Source organism: Meles meles, chromosome 7, assembly GCF_922984935.1.
Source record: "Meles meles chromosome 7, mMelMel3.1 paternal haplotype, whole genome shotgun sequence".
NCBI lineage: Eukaryota > Metazoa > Chordata > Mammalia > Carnivora > Mustelidae > Meles > Meles meles.
The window spans coordinates 2,489,502-2,509,342 of record NC_060072.1 but is presented as its reverse complement, the minus strand read 5'-3'; the positions used below and the strand labels follow the sequence as shown (position 1 = coordinate 2,509,342).

General features: G+C 52.9%; 1 protein-coding gene across 1 annotated transcript; it reads left to right on the top strand.

Annotated features, from left to right (window-relative positions):
- The first annotated feature begins 1,558 nt into the window (after positions 1-1,558).
- On the top strand, positions 1,559-16,874 carry LOC123946008. The gene is made up of 3 exons (XM_046011044.1): positions 1,559-1,885; positions 5,648-5,792; positions 16,639-16,874. The coding sequence occupies exons 1-3, from the start codon at positions 1,619-1,621 to the stop codon at positions 16,872-16,874; spliced, it is 648 nt and encodes a 215-aa protein (XP_045867000.1). The 5' UTR covers positions 1,559-1,618.
- Positions 16,875-19,841: the final 2,967 nt, after the last annotated feature.

The window sequence follows — 19,841 nt, the reverse complement described above, 5'->3', positions numbered from 1 at the left end:
GCGTGCCTCTGGTGAGAAGGGGCAGGGTTTCAGAGCCATTTGTTATGCAGCAAAAGCTGACTGATACGCTTGGCTACAATCGTTTACTCTTTCTCTCCATCATGACATCCGCTTCCTCCAGGAAGCCTTCCTTCACCCCCCGGGTCTGGGCTGGGCATCTCTTGGCATCTGCTGGCATGCTGCATTGCCATCATCTTCTCCGAGTCCGTGTCCAGCTCCCCCGTGGGCTCGGCGAGGGCACGGACAGCCTCCCCTCCCCCGGGCTTGTGTGTGGACTGCCTCCTTGTTCCTCGAGCCGCTCATACCTTCCTGCACGCGGGCCTGAACCTGGAGGAGCCCAACCTCTTACCTCCCTGGGGCTACTGATTTCTTAAAACACCCGATTTAGGCTGCGTGAGTAACACGTGCTCATCACAGGGTACTTGGGCAACACAGAGAGCGGCGCGGCGAGAAAAGTCCCCATTCCCAGCCCGCGGAGCGGAGCTCAGGTGATGCGCAGTGTGTGACAGGAAGCGGCACCTGTGGCGGGAACTGGGCTGCAGAGGCTTCGAGGCTACGTTGTTCACTTTGTAGCATTTTCTAACCTTTTCTCCTGCCCCAGCCGTCGTCTGCAGCCCCATCTGGCGGCAGTGGCCCCGCGCCCCGTGTCGTTTCCATGACCCCCTGCTTCAGTCTTGCAGAGCTTGTTAGCGCTGCTACCTCGGGTGAGTCTTATGCAAATCCCTGCGAGCGTCTCCGGGGTCGGTTCTTGGAAGTGGGTGCGCACGGATGGAGCACGCGCGTCTGGAATAATGGATCGCTCCGTTGGCCTCCACAAGGCAGTGGCGGGGCTGGGGGCCCTCGTCCCGACTCCTGCCGGCAGCAGGCAGGACCGCCGACCCGCAGCCCGCAGGGGCATCGCCGCAGCTCTCCTGGCATTCCCCGTAGCCCCTCCGAGCTGGGCCTGGTCACACAGGCCTGTGACATTGATAGATGCTGTCCTCTGTCCTGCACATGGAGCCTGCATGGCAGGGTCCCTGTGCATGACTGCCTCTGGTCCCTGAGCACCCAGCCCCAGCCCTGTCCCTCACACAGGGAGGTGGTGGTCACACATCAGCACACGGCCGGCTTCGGGTCACATTTCCTCTGGCAAGACCCAGCCTTGGCCTCTCCCCTCCCAGGTGTGGGAAAGCCAAGCTTGGGAGTCGGCACAGAGGTCAGCCAGCCCTCTGGAGCCCTGGGCTCGGTTGGCATTTAATTAAACAAGATACAGCTCTGCTTTAGCAGATCATAGAGCTGTTATTTTTAATGTTTGTCCTAAAAATTAACCCTGCCATACCAAGCTGATGGGCAGCATAGCCAAGTGGGCATCAAGCCTAGTTTGGGCCCCGCCTTTGCTGTGTGACTTTGGGCAAGCGGTTGACCTCTCTGTGCTTCCATTTCTTCATAGAGTGGGGCTCATCATAATGCCCAATAATCCACCAATTGTTGTGGGATGAAAGAAGAACTAGAAAGTTCTTAAGCAGAGTAAAAGCCCCACAAAGAGTAGACATTGCTATTATCACTGTTGGGTGGGATGTCTGGGGACCTGTTCGGGTTAGGGAAGTAGGTGTCTGTCAGCAGGCTCCTCTCGGCCCCGATGGAGGCAAAAGACCTGGAGAGGAGAGGCATCGAACAGTGGACCCTTGCCTTGCCCGAGACGGGCTGGCACAGGGCATACGGGAGTCTGTCTTGGATGATTCTCTTGCAGATGGAGGCCTTCCCACAGCTCTGTGTAAGGAGGAAGGTGAGCCCGTATTCAGCCCCGCATGCCCGGCCGGCATGGTGCGAGGAGCTTCGCACCGAACACCTCCCTGATCCTTACCGTAACCTGAAAAAGGAACTTGTTGATGTGTCCATTCTGCAGGTGAGCAATTGAGGCCATCAAGACATATAAGATGTTCTGACTATGAGTGTTAGGGGTCGCGTTGTGCCCTCCCAAATCCATATGTTGGAGTTCCAACCCCCAATGCCTCGGGATGTGACCACACCGGGAGAGAGGGCCTTTATGGAGGTAATTAGGTTAAGTGGGGACTGGTGGGTTTTGGCCCTAACCCAAGGTGACCGGTGTCCTTACAAGCAGAGGGGATTAGGATGGAGGGAGGCAGAGGGATGGCTGTGTGGACACACAGGGAGAAGGTGCTATCTACATGCTGAGGAGAGGCCTCAGGAGAATCCAGCCCTGCCCCTGCCTGGGTCGCCAACGCCAGCCCCAGCACCGCGAGAACAAACACTTGATGTTTAAGCAGCCCAGGCCATGATATTTGTTACACAGCCCGAGCTGACTGATGCAGCGATGTTTGCTTCCAAGAGCTGAGCCACAGCCGGAGGCCAGAGCTGGCAGGGGCTGAGCTGGGACTGGAGCCAAAGTTCTGTCCTTTGTGCGGCCTGTGAGGCCCAGGGGTTCCATGGGGAGTCGGGAGGGGAGTCGGACAGCCTGGAAACCTGCTGGTCACTGCCTGTCCCTGTGCTGGGGTCCCATCTGTGCAGGGAGGCTGGATGTTCTGGGGCCCCTGCAGCTCTCTGAGGGCCGCTGCACCTCTCAAGGCACCTGGGCCTGTGGACCCGTGGGGACTGTTGTGGCCGCAGTGGGTGGGGTCCCCCAGGCTGTTGTGAGCCGTGATGAGCTGCAGGTAATGAAAACAGAGGAGAATCCCAAGGCCCGGAGCTGGGGCTGGTGTGCTCCTACGGGGCTGCTGGTCCAGCCCCACTTCCCAGGCGCCTCGACTCCTCCGCTCTTAGTTAAATTGGGTTTGTTAGCTTGCCGTCTGCGGAGGAACACGTTTCTGTGAGATGCTGCCGGTGCTCTGGCTCAGGGTCTGATGCGTCAGGTCACTGCCGGTGGTCAAGCATTACAAGCAGGAGGAGACCACCCCCTGCCCCATAGTCTTCTGGGAACTTTTTCACCATTCTATGGAGCCTATAGGCCCCAGTTAAGTCCCAGCTCTGGCAGCTTCCCAAATGAGGTCTCCCAGCCTCAGGGCTGTCTGCTGTGTCTGCCTTGTGGAGGGGGTGATCATGGTAGAGGGTGCATGCAAAGCCTTCTGTCCCCTCATTCATCCATCCACCCACCCACCCACCCACTCACCCATCCGTGCATTATCCATTCATCCATCACCCATCGATCCATCCATCATCCATCCATTCATCACCCACCAGTCTATCCGTCCATCATCCATCCATCATCCATCCAACCAACCATCTACCCATTCGTCCATCCATCATCCACTCATCTATCCATCCATCATCCATCCATCCACTCATCCCTCCCCCCCTCCATCCATCCACTCATTCATCCCTCCCTCCAGCCATCCATCATCCATCCATCCATCCAACCATCCAACCATCCATCCATCATCCACTCATCTATCCATCCATCATCCATCCAGCCAGCCATCCACTCACCCATCCCTCCCTCCCTCCCTCCCTCCCTCCCTCCATCCATCCATCCATCATCCATTCATCCACCATCCATCCATCTATTCACCCTCCCATCCATCCTCTCCATACTGGGGTCTACTCTAAGCCAGGTACTGAAGCCTGGAGAGGAGCCCTCCGGCCCTTCTGTGTAACGTGGGACTTGCAGCCCTGTACTAACGTATGTAAGTTGGTGAGGTCATCAGCCGCCTGCTCGCTGCCCCATCCTGCAGTGTCTACCTGTGGATCGGGTGCCGGGCAGGCCTGGGACAGAGCCAGGACAGACAGGGACAAGTCTGTGGGAGGCCTTAGTGAGCAGGTGGCCTTTTCAGGGCTGGGCAGATGTCTGGAGCAGGTAAGGCAGGCAGACGGTGCCAAAACTCAGTAGTTAAGACTCTCAGCCAGTGGTGAGGGCATCAGGGCCCATGCCTGGCATGGCGCACCCAGGGAGGGACACCGAGGTGTAGTCACCTGGCAGTGAGGGCCAGGAATGTTCCCGTGCAGTCAGCCCCCTGCCCGGGACGTGAGGTCACGGGCACCCCGTGTCCCCCCAGGACCCCAGGGCGGAATCTGCATGTGAGGGACCAGTGCGCATGGCCATTGAGGTGACGCACGTCCGGTTCCCAGGCACCGGGTAAACCGAGGCTCTGGAAGAAGGAGGAGGCAGGACTGCCTGCCTCTCTCCAGGGTGAGCGCTCCTTGTCTGCCTGGCAGGATTATCTGTGCTGCCCAGCCAGTGTTTCTGGTTCATTCCATGGGGGGCACACGGTGCACGGCACACCCCTTTGAAGCCAGACCACGTGACCGGGATGAGCTGGTGAAATGTGAGTGGGACTTGTGTGTGCGTGTGCGTGTGTGTTTGGGGGTTATGGACTGTGAGCAGCGCATTGTGTGGAACTTGTGCGTGTGCGTGTGTGTTTGGGGGTTATGGACTGTGAGCATGAAATGTGTGGAACTTGTGCGTGTGTGTGTGTGTTTGGGGGTTATGGACTGTGAGCATGAAATGTGTGGAACTTGTGCGTGTGTGTGTGTGTTTGGGGGTTATGGACTGTGAGCATGAAATGTGTGGAACTTGTGCGTGTGCGTGTGTGTTTGGGGGTTATGGACTGTGAGCAGCGCATTGTGTGTGTACTGCATGTGCACACATGTGCGGGGGTGCACGTGTAGGAGGTTACGGATCGCACGGTGTGTTATATGTGTGTTGTGTGTGTTATGTATGTGCCGCGTGTGTGGGTTATGGATGGTGAATGTGTGTTTCTGTTGTGTATGGTGGGGTGTGTGTGGAGGGGTTATGTATAGTGTGTGTTGTGTGTGTGTGTGTGTGTGTGTGTGTGTGTGTGTGTGTCTTCTGGCACCTGGTGGGAGTGGCTTTCTCAGCCTGGGTCCCCTCTGACTCCTGGGGCCCTGCCCCCGCCCCTCATTGGCCCTGTGCTGAGTGACAGATGGCCGTCCTCTGGCTCTTGGGTGTTCCTCACTGGGACACACCCTTGTCCATCCTCACTGATGGCCCCTCTCCCTACAGTGCCTGGGGTGTGCCCGGCCCCAGTGGGGAGGGCATACTGGAGCGGACGGTGTAGTCCCGGACGGCTGTGGTCCCAACCAGAGCACTGGGCCAGGCTGGCAGGGGCCATGGGGGTGCCTATGGGCCTGGAAGGGACCCTGGAGCTCCTCACAGTGTGACCTGGGCTCTGCGGGGCCGGCGGTGGCTGGCACAGGGAGAACTGGAGCAGGGAGAGGCAGCGGCTGCCCGTGGCCCTCTGCCCCGAGCAGCCGGGCCCCACCGTATCGCGAATACCCACGGGAGCCCCGGTGCTGGTCGCTGGGTGTTTCACAGAGACTCTGCCTGCAGTGTGGGCTCCCGGAGGAGAGGGCCCCTTCGCTCAGGGCCAGCCATGACCAGGGAGGCCAGGGGCCGCCGGTGTCCCCATGGCACAGCAGTGCACAGTGTGAGCTCGCCTGGTGCCGTCGGCCTGACCCCGCGTCCTGGGTGTTGCGCAGAGCCCCAGGCTGAGGGCTGGACCGGGAGGCCTTGGCTGGCTCTGCTAGACGGCCTGGTCACCCAGGGGCGGCCCCAGCCGGCGGTCCACCTTTTTGGCCTCTCTGCCGGCCTCTTGCCAAGTGGTTTCAGACAGACTGAGCCATCCTTCTGGGTCAGGATTTGCCTATTTAACCTTGATAAAAACGTTCTTACACTATCTGTCCCATTTTACAGGTGAAGTATGGAAGCTCGGGGAGGCGGGGTGCTCGCGGACAGCCTGCAGCCGGAGGGGTTCATGCCGGCTCTGCCTCGTTGACCCCGGCCCGTGTGGAAAGCTTTCCGAGTCCCGCCCTTGTCCCAGGACACAGGACAGGCTTCCGTGCGCTGTGCTGGGGGCAGGCCACGGGCGATGCGGGGCCTCAAACATGGGGCTTGGTGAACATGTCCATATGTCTTCATATTATACAATTTTAAGAAAAAAATGCAAAGTAGCAGGAAAGATACTGAATACTGAATTTATGTAAAACTTCAAAATGAAGCCCTTGCAAAAACTGAAAATCAGATGCTGAGCCACATGACCTTCTTACTGTCGGGCTCGTATCTGAAATGGGCTCAGGCATCCTCCAGCTAGTGAGAGCTGATGTCCCCATTGATAGGACCCCAGCCAGTGGCCCGAGGTCACCAGTGGCGGCTCAGTGGCAGGGTCCCCTCCCACCACCAGCCAAGGCGTGCCCGCCTCCCCGGCTGAACTCCAGCCCCTCCCATGCCTCTGATTGAACCACACGTCATCATCTTTCATTGGCAAATACAATGTTGGATTTTTTTTTGTGATCGTGCAAATGGATTTTGAATCTAATTGAACTTTTTATATCAAATATTTCAAAATAACGACGACATTCTCCTCGTCACCCACAGATGCTTCCCCGCCATACCCGTCAGTCTTCTCTAGGACTCAGATGACCGCCCCCGCCCAGCAGCGCGGCGAGCCGCTTCTGACTCCGCTTCTCCAAAGTCGACGCTTTGGCTCTGAACCCATAAACTTTATCGTTAAATGTTGCCGTATTTTCATGCAGTTCTTGGCAACGTTCAAATAAGCTCATTTCAGTGCTCAGAATGTCAGTGATGTAAGCCGTTCCTGCCGCCCATGACTTTGCCTCAGCCAGTCTGCAGAGTGAAGTTTCTGACGCCGGGCTGGAACTCCGGTCGGCGCCCCCCACTGCTGCGAAGGAGAGGTGGGGGGCTCTGACCCTGCTGCTCCCCGGAAAGCTGAGAACAGTTGGTGTTTACCAGATTCCTCAATTTCATCCTTTCAGACCTACTGGCAAATTTTGCACAGAAGACCTTGATGCTGGGGTTCCCAGAGCAGGCTCCTTCCCGTCCTGTCTTCCTGATGAGCGGCGCTCAATGTTTCTGTGCCATCTCCGTGTGGCTGCTCAGAGAAACTCATTGCCCTGTCAGGTCCCCTTTTCCCCCTCCAACACAGATGCTGTTCTCGTACGTGTTCCCATTCAGGGGCTGATCTCTGCCCTTTCGGGTGAGAGCGCCAGCCCCTTGCTTCGACTCCACGAGCAGCATGGGGGTTCGGGATCTCAGTGTCCCACAGTTTCCCTGTGTGGACCCCTACAGTTCCCAGTGAGACACTGAGCTCTTAGCACCTCAGTGGACAAGGGTAGGGGCCCTGGCTGGCATGCTGTCCGGGGAAGGAACCAGTCAGGAAATCCCATCTATCAGCCTCCTGTCCTGGACCCTTGTTCCAGGATGAGCTGCCCGGGTACTTGAGCCCACCCCTCTCTGTGCACAGACGTCCACCTCGCTTGTCCCTTTCAGGGTCACCTTCAGCGCTCCTAACCCACCCCTCACTCCCAGCTGCCGTTCTCCCTGAAGACAACCGTGATCCTGACCTTCAGGCTTATTCTTGCCTTATTCTATCATTTGCCATCCTCAACTAGGAGGTGGGGGTTGTCCTCAAATAATAGAGTCGAGTTTTGCATTTCCTCAACATTTATGCAAACACAATGATAACAGTACGCAGTTTTGTGTTTGACCCAACATCGCATTTTCAAGATTAAGTGTTGCACGCAGCTGTGATACATTGTTTTCTTTGCTGGATACCAAGATCCTTTCATCTGTTCTGCTGTGGAAGCACATCTGCGTCCGGGGGCATCGGTACGCATTTGTCTGTGGTGTAAACACCTAGGAATGAAGTCACTGATCATTGACTGTGGGCACCTTGACATTTCCTAGAAAACTGTCAGTTGCCCATTGCTTCAGGGCAAAGGGCATTGTGGGAGTCTCCGTGGCTGTGCGTTCTCACCGGTCCCCTCATTTCTAGCCCCACTGGTGGGTTTGCACTGCTGGGGTTTTATTAATTAATTAATTTTAATTTTTAAGATTTTATTTATTTATTAGAGAGAGCATAAGCAGGGGAAGGGACAGAGGCAGAAGGAGAAGCAGACTCCCCACTGAGCAAGGAGCCCGACATGGGGCTCGATCCCAGGACCTGGAGATCATGACCTGAGCCGAAGGCGGAAGCTTAACCATCTGAGCCACCCAGGCACCCCTGCTCGTTGGGCTTTAAATGTGCACTTCCCTCGGGCCTCGCGGGCGCCATTTTTGACGTTAACTGGCCCGCTGGAGATCTGCTTCTGGGACGGGCTCATTCAGGTTTCTGGATTTATAGTCTTGAAATTTACGTTCTTTGCATATTTCAGCTACGAGAACTTAGCTCGGTGTGTGTGTTGCACGTGCTTTCTGCCACTTCTTCTCTTGCCTTTCCGTGATTTCACTGGAGTTTTTGGGCGAACAGAAATACTTAATTTTTATGTGGCCAAATCGTCCAGCTTTTCCTTGACGGTTATCGCATTTTGAATCCTGTTCAAAAACCTCTCCCCATCCAAAGAACATGAAGATGTTCTCCTATTCTGTCTTTTGAAAGCTTTGTTACGTGTTCTGGGGTTCACACGTGGGATTCCATCTGCCTGGAACGAATGCTTGCGTATCGTGGGCAGCAGAGGGGTCAACTTTCTCCCCGTCACTACTCTCCAGGAACATCGTTGCTCTAAATCAACTGCCCATACATGTGTGGCCTGCTTCTGGCTTGATTACAGGAGCTTTATAATTAAATCTTTGTGTTGGGTGGAGCAAATGTGCCCACCTTTTACTTGCTCATCGACAATGTCTTGGCTTTTCTTGCTCTTTGAATTTCCGTAGAAGTTTTAGAACCAACACTCCAAGTTCTCCCGAAATTCTTTTTCTGGGATTCGGCTCGTAGGACACAGGCTCTGCTTGTGGGCAGCAGTAACACCCATTTAGCCTTGTGCCTTCTAATCAATGCAATTTCTGGCTCCTCCGTTTTTAAGAGCTTCTTTAAAATGTCTCAGTAATGTTTTACGGTTTCCTAAATAAAGACCTTTTACATCTTTGTTAGATCTGCTCCTTTGTACTTTTAGACGCTCTTATAAATTTGCTTTCCTGAGCTTTTCTTATTGAGGTCTAATTTATGGACAATAAATCACACCGAATGTATAGTTCCATGAGTTCTGACATATGCAGACACTCAAGCAACAGGATCCCAATCAGGAAAGTTCTCTGGTGCCTCTTTCCAGGCAATTGTTGTACCCCCTTGCTGAAGCAACCACCACTTGGCCTTCTGACTCCGTAGATTAGATTAGCCTGTTTGAGAACTCTGTGTAAATGGAATTTGACAGTATTTACTCCTCGGCGTCAGGCTTCTCATTCAGCATGATGTTTCTAGGCACGCTGTTTTGCATATCAGTAGCCATTCCTTTTCATTTTGGAATGGGATTTCATTAAGTGACTGTACCAACTGATGGTATAACAGATTTACACCCAAATTTATCGCCCATCGATGGATGGTTATTTGGGTTGCTTTTAGCTCTTGGCAGTTATGAACAAAGCTGCTATAAACTTTCCTATCAAAGTCTTCCTACGGACGTCTACTTTCATTTTCTTGGGTAAGTAACTATCAGCAGGCTCTCTGGTTCATGGGATGGAGACATGTTTAACTTTATGAGAAATCATAAAAGAGTTTTTGAAGTAGTTGTACCATTTTTCACTCTCACCAGCCAATGTTTGGAGAATCCCCCTCAGTCCACGTCCTTATAACATCTGTTGTCTGCCATGTGCATTTTAGCCTTTCTAAGGACAAAGAGCTATTCATTGTCATTTCACTGTGCATTTTCCTGGTGACCAAGGATGCTGAGCATCTTTTCATGTGTGTATTATCCATGCATATATCTTCTTTAGGAACAGGTCTGGTCAAGTCTTCTATTCATCTGGAAAGCAACTTTATTGAGTTGCGTGTACAATAAAATACAGTTGCTTTCAGTTTACGGTCTGATGAATTTTGACAAATGTACACATGAGTATAACCACCACCACAATCAAGATACAGACTGTTTCCATCACCACGGATCCCTTCCTGCCTGTTTTCATTCAGCTCCCACCCCCACCGCCGCCAGCCCTACGTAGCCGCTGATTTCCTTTGCAGCCCTAGAGACTGCTGGAATGTCATATAAATGAAATCGTCCAGTAGGCACTCTTCTCTGGGTCCTTCCATCCAGCGTGAGAGTTTCAGATTCACCATGTTGTTGGACGTGTGTTGTACCTTCATTCGTAGCTTTGTGGTGTTTGCTCTTGTAGTACGCCCACCGCATGTTTGTGTCACTCTCTGTCTACCCAGTCATCTGTTGATGGTCATTTGGGTTGTCGTCAGCATCTGGATCTTCGAACTTAAAGCTGTTATGACTAGTTATCTACAAGTCTTAGCAAATATTTTCATTTATCTTAGGTAACTAATAGGAGCAAAATTTGTATTAGGGTGGGTATATAATTAAGATATTTCAGGGGCACCTGGGTGGCTCAGTGGGTAAGGGTCTGCCTTCAGTTCAGGTCACAATCCCAGGGTCCTGGGATCAAGCCCTATGTTGGGCTTCCTGCTCAGTGGGGAGCCTGCTTCTGCCTCTCCCCCTGCTGCTCCCCTTGCTTGTGCTTTCTGACTTTATCTCTCTGTCAAATAAACAAAATCTTAAAAAAAAAAAAGATATTTTGGTGTGATTGTGGCATTTTATGCTACTACCTGTGTTGTGTGAGAATCCCGGTTACTCCACACTCCCTTCATTTGGCATTATATTTTTGGGGTTGCTGTGGATATATAGTGATATTTCATTGTAGTTTTAAGTTGCATTTATCTGAGACTAGTAATGTTAAGCATCTGTTCATGTTCTTACTGACTTTTCTCTACCTTCCTTTAGGAAGGGTCTTTTCAAACCTTTCTCCCATTTTTACTTGTCTTCCTACAATTGAGTTGTAGGAGTTCCTCACAGTTTCTAGATGTCAGTTCTTTGTTAAGATATATGGTTACAAATATCATCTTATAGTCTGTGGCTTGCTTTTTCATTTTCCATGTGATGTTTTTGAAGAATAGGGTTTTGAATTTTACGAAGTCCAATTTATCAACATCTCCTTTGATGTTTGTGTGTTTTATGTCATAGCCAAGAAATCTTTGCTGTCTGAAGGTTGCAAAGATATTTTTCTTGAACTTTTATAGCTTAGAATGAACATAAACTCTATGACTCATTTCACTTAATGATCTCAAATATGAACCTGTTACCCGTTAGTAAAAGTATCTTGCTCCTTCTTTTCTGATCTGGATGCTTCTTATTTCTATTTCTTGCCTCATGGCACTGGCTAGGACCTTCAGGACAATGCTGGGCAGAAGTGATGAAAAAAGTCATCTTTGCCTCCTTCTCAGTCTGAAGGCGAAAGGATTTGGTCTTTCATTATTAAATATTATGTTAACTGTAAGCTTTGGTAGGGACTTTTTATTATTTTGAAGAAGTTCCTTTTCGTCCCTAGTTTATGGAGGATTGTTAACACAAATGGATATTAAATTGTGTTACGTGCTTTTCCTATGACTACTGAGAACAATATATAGTTTTTCTCCTACATTCTGTTAGTGAATCATTTTGATTTTTTTGAACGCTAAAAGATCTTTTATTTGTTGGTGGATTTGATTTGATAAGATACTGTTCAGGCTTTTTGTTTTTTTTTCATCTAATATACATGGGAAATATTGGTCAGCACTTTTTCTTGTAATTGATAACGGTGGCTTTAGGAAATGAACTGAGAAGCATTCCCTCTCCCTCCATTCTCTGAAAGTAGTTGTGTAGAATTTGTTTTACTATTTCCTAATGTGTAATAGCATTCACAAGGGAAGACACTTGGGCCTAGAGTTATTTTTGTGGGTAGATTTTTGTGAATTTAATTTGTTCAGTAGTTACAGGGCTATTCAAGTTTTCCATTTCTTTTTGAGTCAGTTTTGGTAACTTGAGTCTTTTAAGAAATCTGTTTTATCCAAGTAGCTGAATTTGATGGCATAAAAATTTTTCATAATATTTTCATACTGTCCTCTTAATGATTGAAAAACCTGGAGTGATGTCATATCTTTCATTCCCGAGGGCAAATCTATCTTCTAGCTCATAGTCTTGACCTGCCATTCTAGACATTTATCAACTTAGCTGATCATTGCCGAGAAACAGATTTTGGCTACATTGATTTTCTCCATTTCCTTTTTTTCCCACTTTGTTTCTGCTATTAATTATATACTTTCCTTCCTTCTGGTAACTTTGCATCTTATACTCTTTCTCTAGCTTCCTAAAGTGAAAATTAGCATAATTAATTTTAAACCTTTCTTAATTTTTAATGTAAATGTTTGAAGCTCTTAATTTCCCTCTATATATTTTATTAGCTGTATTCCAAAATTTTAGAGAATGTCCTTTTTATTTTTATTCATCATAAATCATTTTCTAGTTTCCCTTGGGATTTCTTCTTTGACCCATGGATTTTTTGGATGTATATCGTTTAATTTTCAAATGTTTGGGGATTTTAAGATACAAAAATATCCTTTTCTGTTATTGGTTTCTAATTTAATTGTTTCTGTAAAATTTCCATTTTCGTATAATTTTGATTCTTATAAACATAATGAGACTTAATTTTTAGTCCAGACTATGGTATATGTGCTGACTGTGTTGTGTGTATTTGACTAGAATGGATGTTCTGTTGCCACTGGCTGGAGTGTTATGTAAATGCTAACTGAGGCCAGTTGGTTGATAAAATTGTTTAAGTCTTGGACATCCTTGCTGATACTCTGTCTTCATGCTCTATTAGCTACGGGAGAGGAGTTTCTAAAGTTCCAGTTATAATGCGATTTGTCCATTTCTCCTTTCAGTCCCGTCGGGTTTTGCTTTATGTCTTTTGAAGTTCTGTTATTAGGTATATTCATATTTGGGGTCATTGTGCCCTCTTGAGGAATCGGTTCGTTCATTATGAAAAGTCTCCCTTTGTCACTGGTCACATCCATCTTTCTTAGGCTTAGTGTTGTGTAAGTCATGTTTCCCATCCCTTGAGTTTTAACCTTTTTCTGTGTCTTTATGTTTAAGTACATTGTTGCAGACAGAATATTGTAGGTTTTTACTTATCCAACCAGAGCAACAATTACTCAAAATATATTGTGTACGTAGCTGGCTTCAACCCACCACCTTCCTATTTGTTTTCACTCGTCCCACTGACCCTTTCTCCTTTTCTACTCTCTTCCTGCCTTCTTCTGGATCAATTACTTTTTGTGATTCCGTGTCAGATGCAGGGGAAGGACCTCACCACTATGTCTTCCACATCCTCCTTCGGTCCTTTTTACCACAGTTATCCCATGTACTTTACTTCTATTTGCTTTCAGTCTCCAATATGTGTTTTTCCTTGAAACAGTCCATTTTATTAATTTGTTTTAAGTTAGGATAAAAGTTTTTAACTGGACCACATACTTACCATGTCCACTGCTCGTCGTTCCTTTGTGCGGGTCCACGTCTCCAGCTGGTGTCATTACTTCACTAAAGACGTGTGTGGCAGGTTTTTTTAAATTTTAAGGGCAGGTCGGCTGGACGCAGGTGAGCAAGAGCTTGTTGTAGCAGACGCGCTGCCACATCCAGTGACGGAGGCCTTTCCTCTTCCTCATCTATTTTATTAGCCCCCGTAGACCAAAATTACGTTATTCGTTGGTCTGTTCAGTGTTGTTGTCGACCTCTCACGTTTGAGTATTTGCTCCTCGAAGGCTGGGACTTGATTTTCCCTGCTCTCCCTACTGCCCGAGCCGCATTAGGCGTTCTGCAATTATTTGTTGAATAAATAAGCAAAACGTTTACTGGGAGACTAGAGGGGATCTGGGCAAAAGGAGGAAAACGTTGCAGGAGCAACGGAGCATCGGGGAACCAGGCAGGGGCAGCTCAGGGGGAGGCCGTGAGTCCCCGTCATAAGGTGGGACTGAATGGATCACGGAGGCCAGAGATGGGCCAGAAAATCGATGATCTCTGCAGAAAAGCTGAGCTGTTCTCTTTGGTATCAAGTCAAAGCGCAGATTTCTTTGGTTTCACCGCCATAGAGGAGAGGCAGAGACAAATCTGGTATGGAAAATTTCATTCAAAAATAATAGTAATGATTAAAAACCCTTCCTCGGTGAAGGGCTCAGCTGGTGACATCCACACAGGGAACCAGAACGGAGCTAGAGGCTCCTCGGAGAATGGGATTCACAGATGTGTGACAATGCCTGGTGGGTGGGCAAGAGGCTTAGAAATGCAGATTGTCGAGTCCAAGTTCCCATGCTTTGGGTGCTGAGCTGTTGCAAATGGGAAAATAGACAAGGATTTAGTCAATCTGGGGACGCTCTGGCTTCTTCTTCTCCCCCCCCCTTTTTAAGGTTTTATTTGTTTATTTGAGAGAGAGAGAGAGAGTGCAGTTGGGGGGGGCAGAGGGAGAAGCAGACTCCCTGCGGAACAGGGAGCCCAATGTGGGGCTCCATCCCAGGACCCCGGCATCATGACCTGAGCTGAAGGCAGATGCCCAACGGACTGAGCCATCCAGGCGCCCCAGGAAGTGCTTGCTTCTGATTTGTGGCTTCGAAGAACCTCCTAGAAGCTGTTCCTGATGATAACATCAGTATCAATTTCTGTACTTTCCAGAGGCTGGTATATCCCGCCTGCATCACGAGGCACTCAGCACCAGCCTCGGGAGCTCTTTCACAGGAGGGAATCCCGACCCTCCCGGCTCCCAGCTTGCTGAGGGGCAAAGCAGACCCATTCAGCTCTGGGCGTGTTTCACCAGTGACTCAAAAGGACATTTTTTTTTTTTTTGCATTTCCTTTCCTTCCTATTTGCTCCGGCCAATCAAATCCATCTTCTTTCAGAGCAGTTATGATGTCAGCAGAGCTGGCTAAGCACTGTGGAGAGATGGTGGGGGTTTGGCTCAAGCTCCAGCCCCTTCCCATTCCAGTTACATGACGTTGGGCGAGTTTCTCAGCCTCACTTTGCCTCCCCATCCTCAGCTGTACAATGGGACAGGAAAGGAGCTCCCTCGGAGGTGCTGTGGGGGTTAAATGAGTTGTGCAGGTGGAGCTCTTAGGAAGGGCTCAGCACACAGTAAACGTCGTGCATGTTCTACAGCTTTTTTTTTGAGAAATGATTTGTGTCCCCCAGGAAGCAGCCGGGTTCCAGCCAGAGGGCATGATTCGGGACCTCACCCCCCCTTGCCCGTACCGCTGCCACTTTCCTTCAAAGGACCCCCGTCACCCACTTTCTTCTCCACAGAGCCCCGAGCCTGTTGTGCAGGAATGTGTCCAGCTGGAAAACAGCGACCCCTCCGTGGTCCACGTTCTGTGGCTCAGGCCGTGGGACCACGTTCTCTCTAATGGGAGGCAAGGAGACAGCGCCAGTTGGGGCCCTCAGGAGGCATTTCTGAGGGCAGGCAGACTCGCGAGCTGTAGATCGCGTTTACCCTTTGTGTTCCCTCCTTCCCTCCCCAAAGCAGACATGATGCAGGGGTCGGGGCAGCGTCTTGTGACCCGTGGACAAGCAGCTGCTGCGTGTTGGACTTCCCTGGGCTGCCCTCCCGGAGCGGTGCACACTGGCTCTGCGGTCCCGAGGCTGACGACCGGACGCCTGCAGTTGTGGTGTGGACGGCCGGCTGCTGGCCTCCCAGCCTCTCCACCTAAGGGAGGAAACCCGGGTGGACGGGGTGGGACTTTGAGACTCCGCGGGGCTGTCTCCCAGGTGAGCATCCCCCTCTGTGTGATGATGTTCATTCCAGAACCTTCCGTGTCCTTCTGTGGCCTCCAGAGGTTTATGAGGTTTGCAGCTTTTGGGGGACAGCCTGCCTTGGTTTGCTCACAGGGGTGCTGGGGGGGCGTGCTCAGTCTTTGCAGGCTCTCACTGGGTTTTTCCTGTGGTTGGGGCAAAGACGTCTTTGAGGACGTTTCTGTCTGCCGGCTGGGTGAGGGTCACCTGGCTTGGTAGCGCCCGGCCACCTGCAGGGGTCAGCTGAGCCTGAGACCTCGCCGGGCAACACCAGAGAGCGGCTCTGGGAAGGGCACCGAGCGTGTCATTTGTAGACGGACCTGTGTGCGTCAACCCCCCGGTTCTCAAGTGGGGAGGGCATGTGGGGGCCACTGGGGTGGTCCCAGACGAGTCTGTGTGTGTATGTGTGTGTGTGAGAGAGAGAGGTGAGGTGTGAGCCCACGGGGACGCACGGACGGAGCTGGAGGGCGGGGTCAGCAGCCCAGCTGAGGAGCAGACATGGCCCAGGGAGCTTGCCCGGCACAGTCTCCTGTCGTCCGGCTCTGACAGGTCTGCCTTGCCTTCCCCCCTCCCCTGCCTTACTCTCCGCTGGGGGCAGGGCAGAGGCCTGTAAGGACAGGCTCCCAGGAGCACGGCCGTCCCGACGTGGGTGGGTGGTGACCCCTGGCTTAGGCTTCACGGTTTCGTGGGGACAGAGTCTGTGGGGACAGCAGCAGCCGAGCCACCGGCCACCCTGGACCTTGCGGAGACCCCGGCCCGGCAAGGCGGTCGACTTCTGTTACTTTCCCCAACTTCAGTGTTGAAAATCTCTCCCCTCCAAGAAGCTAAATAAAGCCCGACCTGACTTATTTAGCTGGTTAATCCGTGTTAAAGCCATCAGAAACGATTTATTGATCGGTTTAAAAGCGAAATCCCAGAAGGAAGATACAATCACTTTTTTCCCCAGCAAATCTCGAATTCAGTCTGATAATGAAAACTTTTTCAAGGCAGGACTTGAAAGTAGGAACTTCAAACTCACGTGAAAGTGCTTCATACCATCCTGTGTTTGAAGAGTAAAACCGTTGTCCGACCCACAATCTCCGGCAGGGACCGCCGTGTGCCTGGCACGGTTCCTTGCACGTCCCGGCCTTGGTCCCACGGGCCTGCAGGGCCCGGCTCAGGACCAGGGACTGGGGCAGGCCACGCAGCAGCTTGTGGGGATGGGGCCCGGTGTGGTGACCGTGGGGGCTGCGGTGGACAGTGCAGAGTGCTGGCCCGGGTCCAGGGAGGTGGTGATGCTTTGGGGGCCCATGTGTGAGCCGGGCAGGAGAACCAGGGCGTAGCACTCAGGGGGCAGCTCAGGCCTGGGGAGGGGGCTGGGGAGCTTGGCGTCCAGGCATCTGTGACCAGGCGAGGCTCCAGAGGACTCTGAGGCCCGGGGGCCTGCTGAGAAACTGTGGGCCCAGGCGGGTCATGTCACCCTGTGCTCGGTCTCCTTGTGTCTGAGACAGACAGCATTGTTCCTAGTCCGTGCAGCTGTCCTGAGCCCAACATGAGTGAGCCCTGGAGAGTCGCGAGCCCCGGAGAGTCGTGTCCACTGGCTCCTCACGAGTCTCCCTGGAGGAAGCACACGGGGTGGGGGGAGGGGGAGAAGCCTCATGCTTGAACCGCAGCGCTGAGGGGAAGGTCAAAGGAAGCCATTCAAGGTCAGACAGGAGGAGAGGACCCTTTCTGAGAGGTAGTAGGATGAGAACAAGGGAGGACCGCGCCATGGGAGGACCAAGTGGGCAGCAGGCTCAAATCCTGCAAAATGAGCGCAGAGAATGGCCCGCGGGTGTGGTGACCGAGGCTGCTGTGACCTCGGGGTGAGTCCTGGGGAAGGGGCCGATGGCAGGGGGTGGGGGGTGCATGTGTCGGGGCTCCCTAGGGGGCCGGGACCCATGGGAGACGCCCGTGCATACCTACAGGAACACACGCACAGACACACAGACACACACGCACGCACACACAAACACTGAGATGATTTTATGGAACGGGGCCGCGTGACCGTGGGGGCTGGCACGCCTGGAACCCGCAGACCAGCCTGCAGAGCCAGGGGAGGGCTGATGTGAAGTCTGGGGTCCTGCAGGCCGGGGGCAGGCAGAGAGAGCCCCCTCCTCCTCGGGGGACCTCCGCCTGCTTTCCTCAAAGTCAGCTGATTGCAAATGCTGCTGACACCTGCAGAGTCCCTTCGCAGATCCGCCCGGACGGGGGTTTGACCGGCCTCCGGGCGCCTGAGCCTGGCCAGGGGGACCTGTGAAACGTTGCGATGGTGGGCGGGAGGCCAGCGGGGAGGGGAAGGGCTGTGTGGGCACATGTGTGGGTAGAGGGGACAGAGCCGAGGACAGAGCTGAGGAGGGGGGAGACGGCTGTCGGGGGGTCACTGACACCTGCCCCCAGGACCAGAGTCGGAGAAGAAGCAGGGGAGAGTGTGATGGGGACCAGGTGGTGAGGAGGGGCCGGCTGCAGGGGTCCGTGGACTCGGGGAGCGGGTGGGAGGTCGAGGGACAGGAGAGGGGACCCACCTCCTTGGGGCCAGCCTGCGCCCATCTCCCTCCTGGGGGACTTCCCAGGCTCTGCCTCCCAGCAGTGTTCTGGGCGAGCAAGACGCTCTCTCTTGTCCCGGCGGCCCCCGCTCTTAGCTCCCCGGCGGGGCCTGCCGCAGGTTGGGGGCCGGGCTCGGTTGTAGCAGGATGAGTGACCGACGGGGCTGCCTGGCTCTGAAGACCTTCCCACAGATGGGGCCGCAGGGTCGGGACCGGCCGACAGGCCTCCTGCTGCTGTAGCTTCGGACGCGCCTCGTCTAGTCACCAACCTGCCCATTTGGGTTTTCCATGGTCCTAAGGCTGCAGGGGACATTATTCTTGATGCATTTCTCTATTATTCCCTTAAAATAGAATCCCAGACACAAGGGAACGGCACGGAATGTTTTCTGTGGGATCAAGGGGGACTCTCCAGTGTTGGGTGGTATTACTGCCGGGGACCCAGGAGCACACCCCCCCATCCGCAGGGGCGCTGTCTCAGCCCTCCTCCCTGAAGCCCCGGTCCAGGCTCGCCGAAGCCCAGCCCAGATCTGGGGGTCTAGAAACAGGAGAGCGGCCATGCCCTGTGGCGAGGGACGTGGATGTCAGGAGGGACATCGGCACCGGGTTTGAACGCCAGCTGCCATCCCGCCCAGTCTGTGCCACGGGGTCTGACCAACCAGACGAGCCCCTTGCTCTCCGCTGTGGAAGGAAGGAGGGGGGCAGGGCGGGCTGTGGCTGCAAGGCCGTGGTACTGTTTCTGCCACTTGCTCCCGTCATACTCTGGCCGTGGTTCCCACGGGGGACAGAAGGCTGTGCTGCCACGCCTCTCCCTGCCCCACCCGTCTCCACATGCTCCACCAGAAGCTTCTTCCCCGTCTTTGGTTCTGTTCTAAAATAAACTGGAATCACGTAGGAGCCAAGCTGCAGGCACGGCCAACCTGCTGGGACCCAGCCACTGGGAGCAAGGCTCTTAAATCAGTTTGGAAATCGCTTCTGTGTAATACAAATGGACACGGTAGAGGAACAGAAACCCCCCAACCCCCAACCTGGAGTCGGATGAAAACTCGATTAATCGGAGAGGAGCGGTCAGCAGGCACCCACTTGCCCTGTTTCGGACATGCGGGAGGACCGGAGAGACCGTGCGTGTGGTGGTCTCCGTGCGGGGCTGTGGCTCGGCGTGGCTGGCCACGTAAGGTCCTTGCGCTCTGGCCGGTGGCTGCAACCAGCTGAACCTTGGTTTCTTCGGGGCTGAGGACAGGCACACTTGCCTTGCCAGGATGCCGGGTGCAGGCTCTCCCCACCACGTGCGGGAAGCTGATCACGGAGAGAACAGACCGGGCAGAGGCAGCCTCAGGCACCTGCTTTCTGGAAAAGATCCGATGTTTGGATATTTGGGAGCTGCCAGGGCCATTGGCCAGCTTTCCCAGAGGGCAGGGGCGGCCCCCGGGGTCTTGTGTACCGCGTTTTACTGCATAGATATGAGCGTGTCTGGATCCTGCTTCATTTCCCTTGCCCTGGCCAGCATTTTCCAGCTGCTAGGGCGTGCGAGACTTAAACACGCGTCCTCAAGAACAGCAAGACCACACATGCCAGGTGATTTTTTGGTTGCTGAGTTTGCTTTTCATTGTTTGTGGTTAGAAAGTTGTTAGAAGCCTCCGCCTGCCCCTGGCCAGTTTCGGATTACGACGGCTTCTCGTCCACTTCCCAGCAGTGAGACGAGGGTCCCGTGACTCTCGACTTCATGTC

What these genes read in the sequence shown, in the direction of transcription:
- LOC123946008 (XM_046011044.1), top strand. Translation starts at nt 1,619, where the DNA reads ATGGAGGCAAAAGACCTGGAGAGGAGAGGCATCGAACAGTGGACCCTT. An exon ending in TTGATGTGTCCATTCTGCAG is followed by an intron (nt 1,886 to 5,647) that starts GTGAGCAATTGA and finishes CCCATTTTACAG; the next exon opens with GTGAAGTATGGAAGCTCGGG. An exon ending in AGGACACAGGACAGGCTTCC is followed by an intron (nt 5,793 to 16,638) that starts GTGCGCTGTGCT and finishes AATCTCCGGCAG; the next exon opens with GGACCGCCGTGTGCCTGGCA.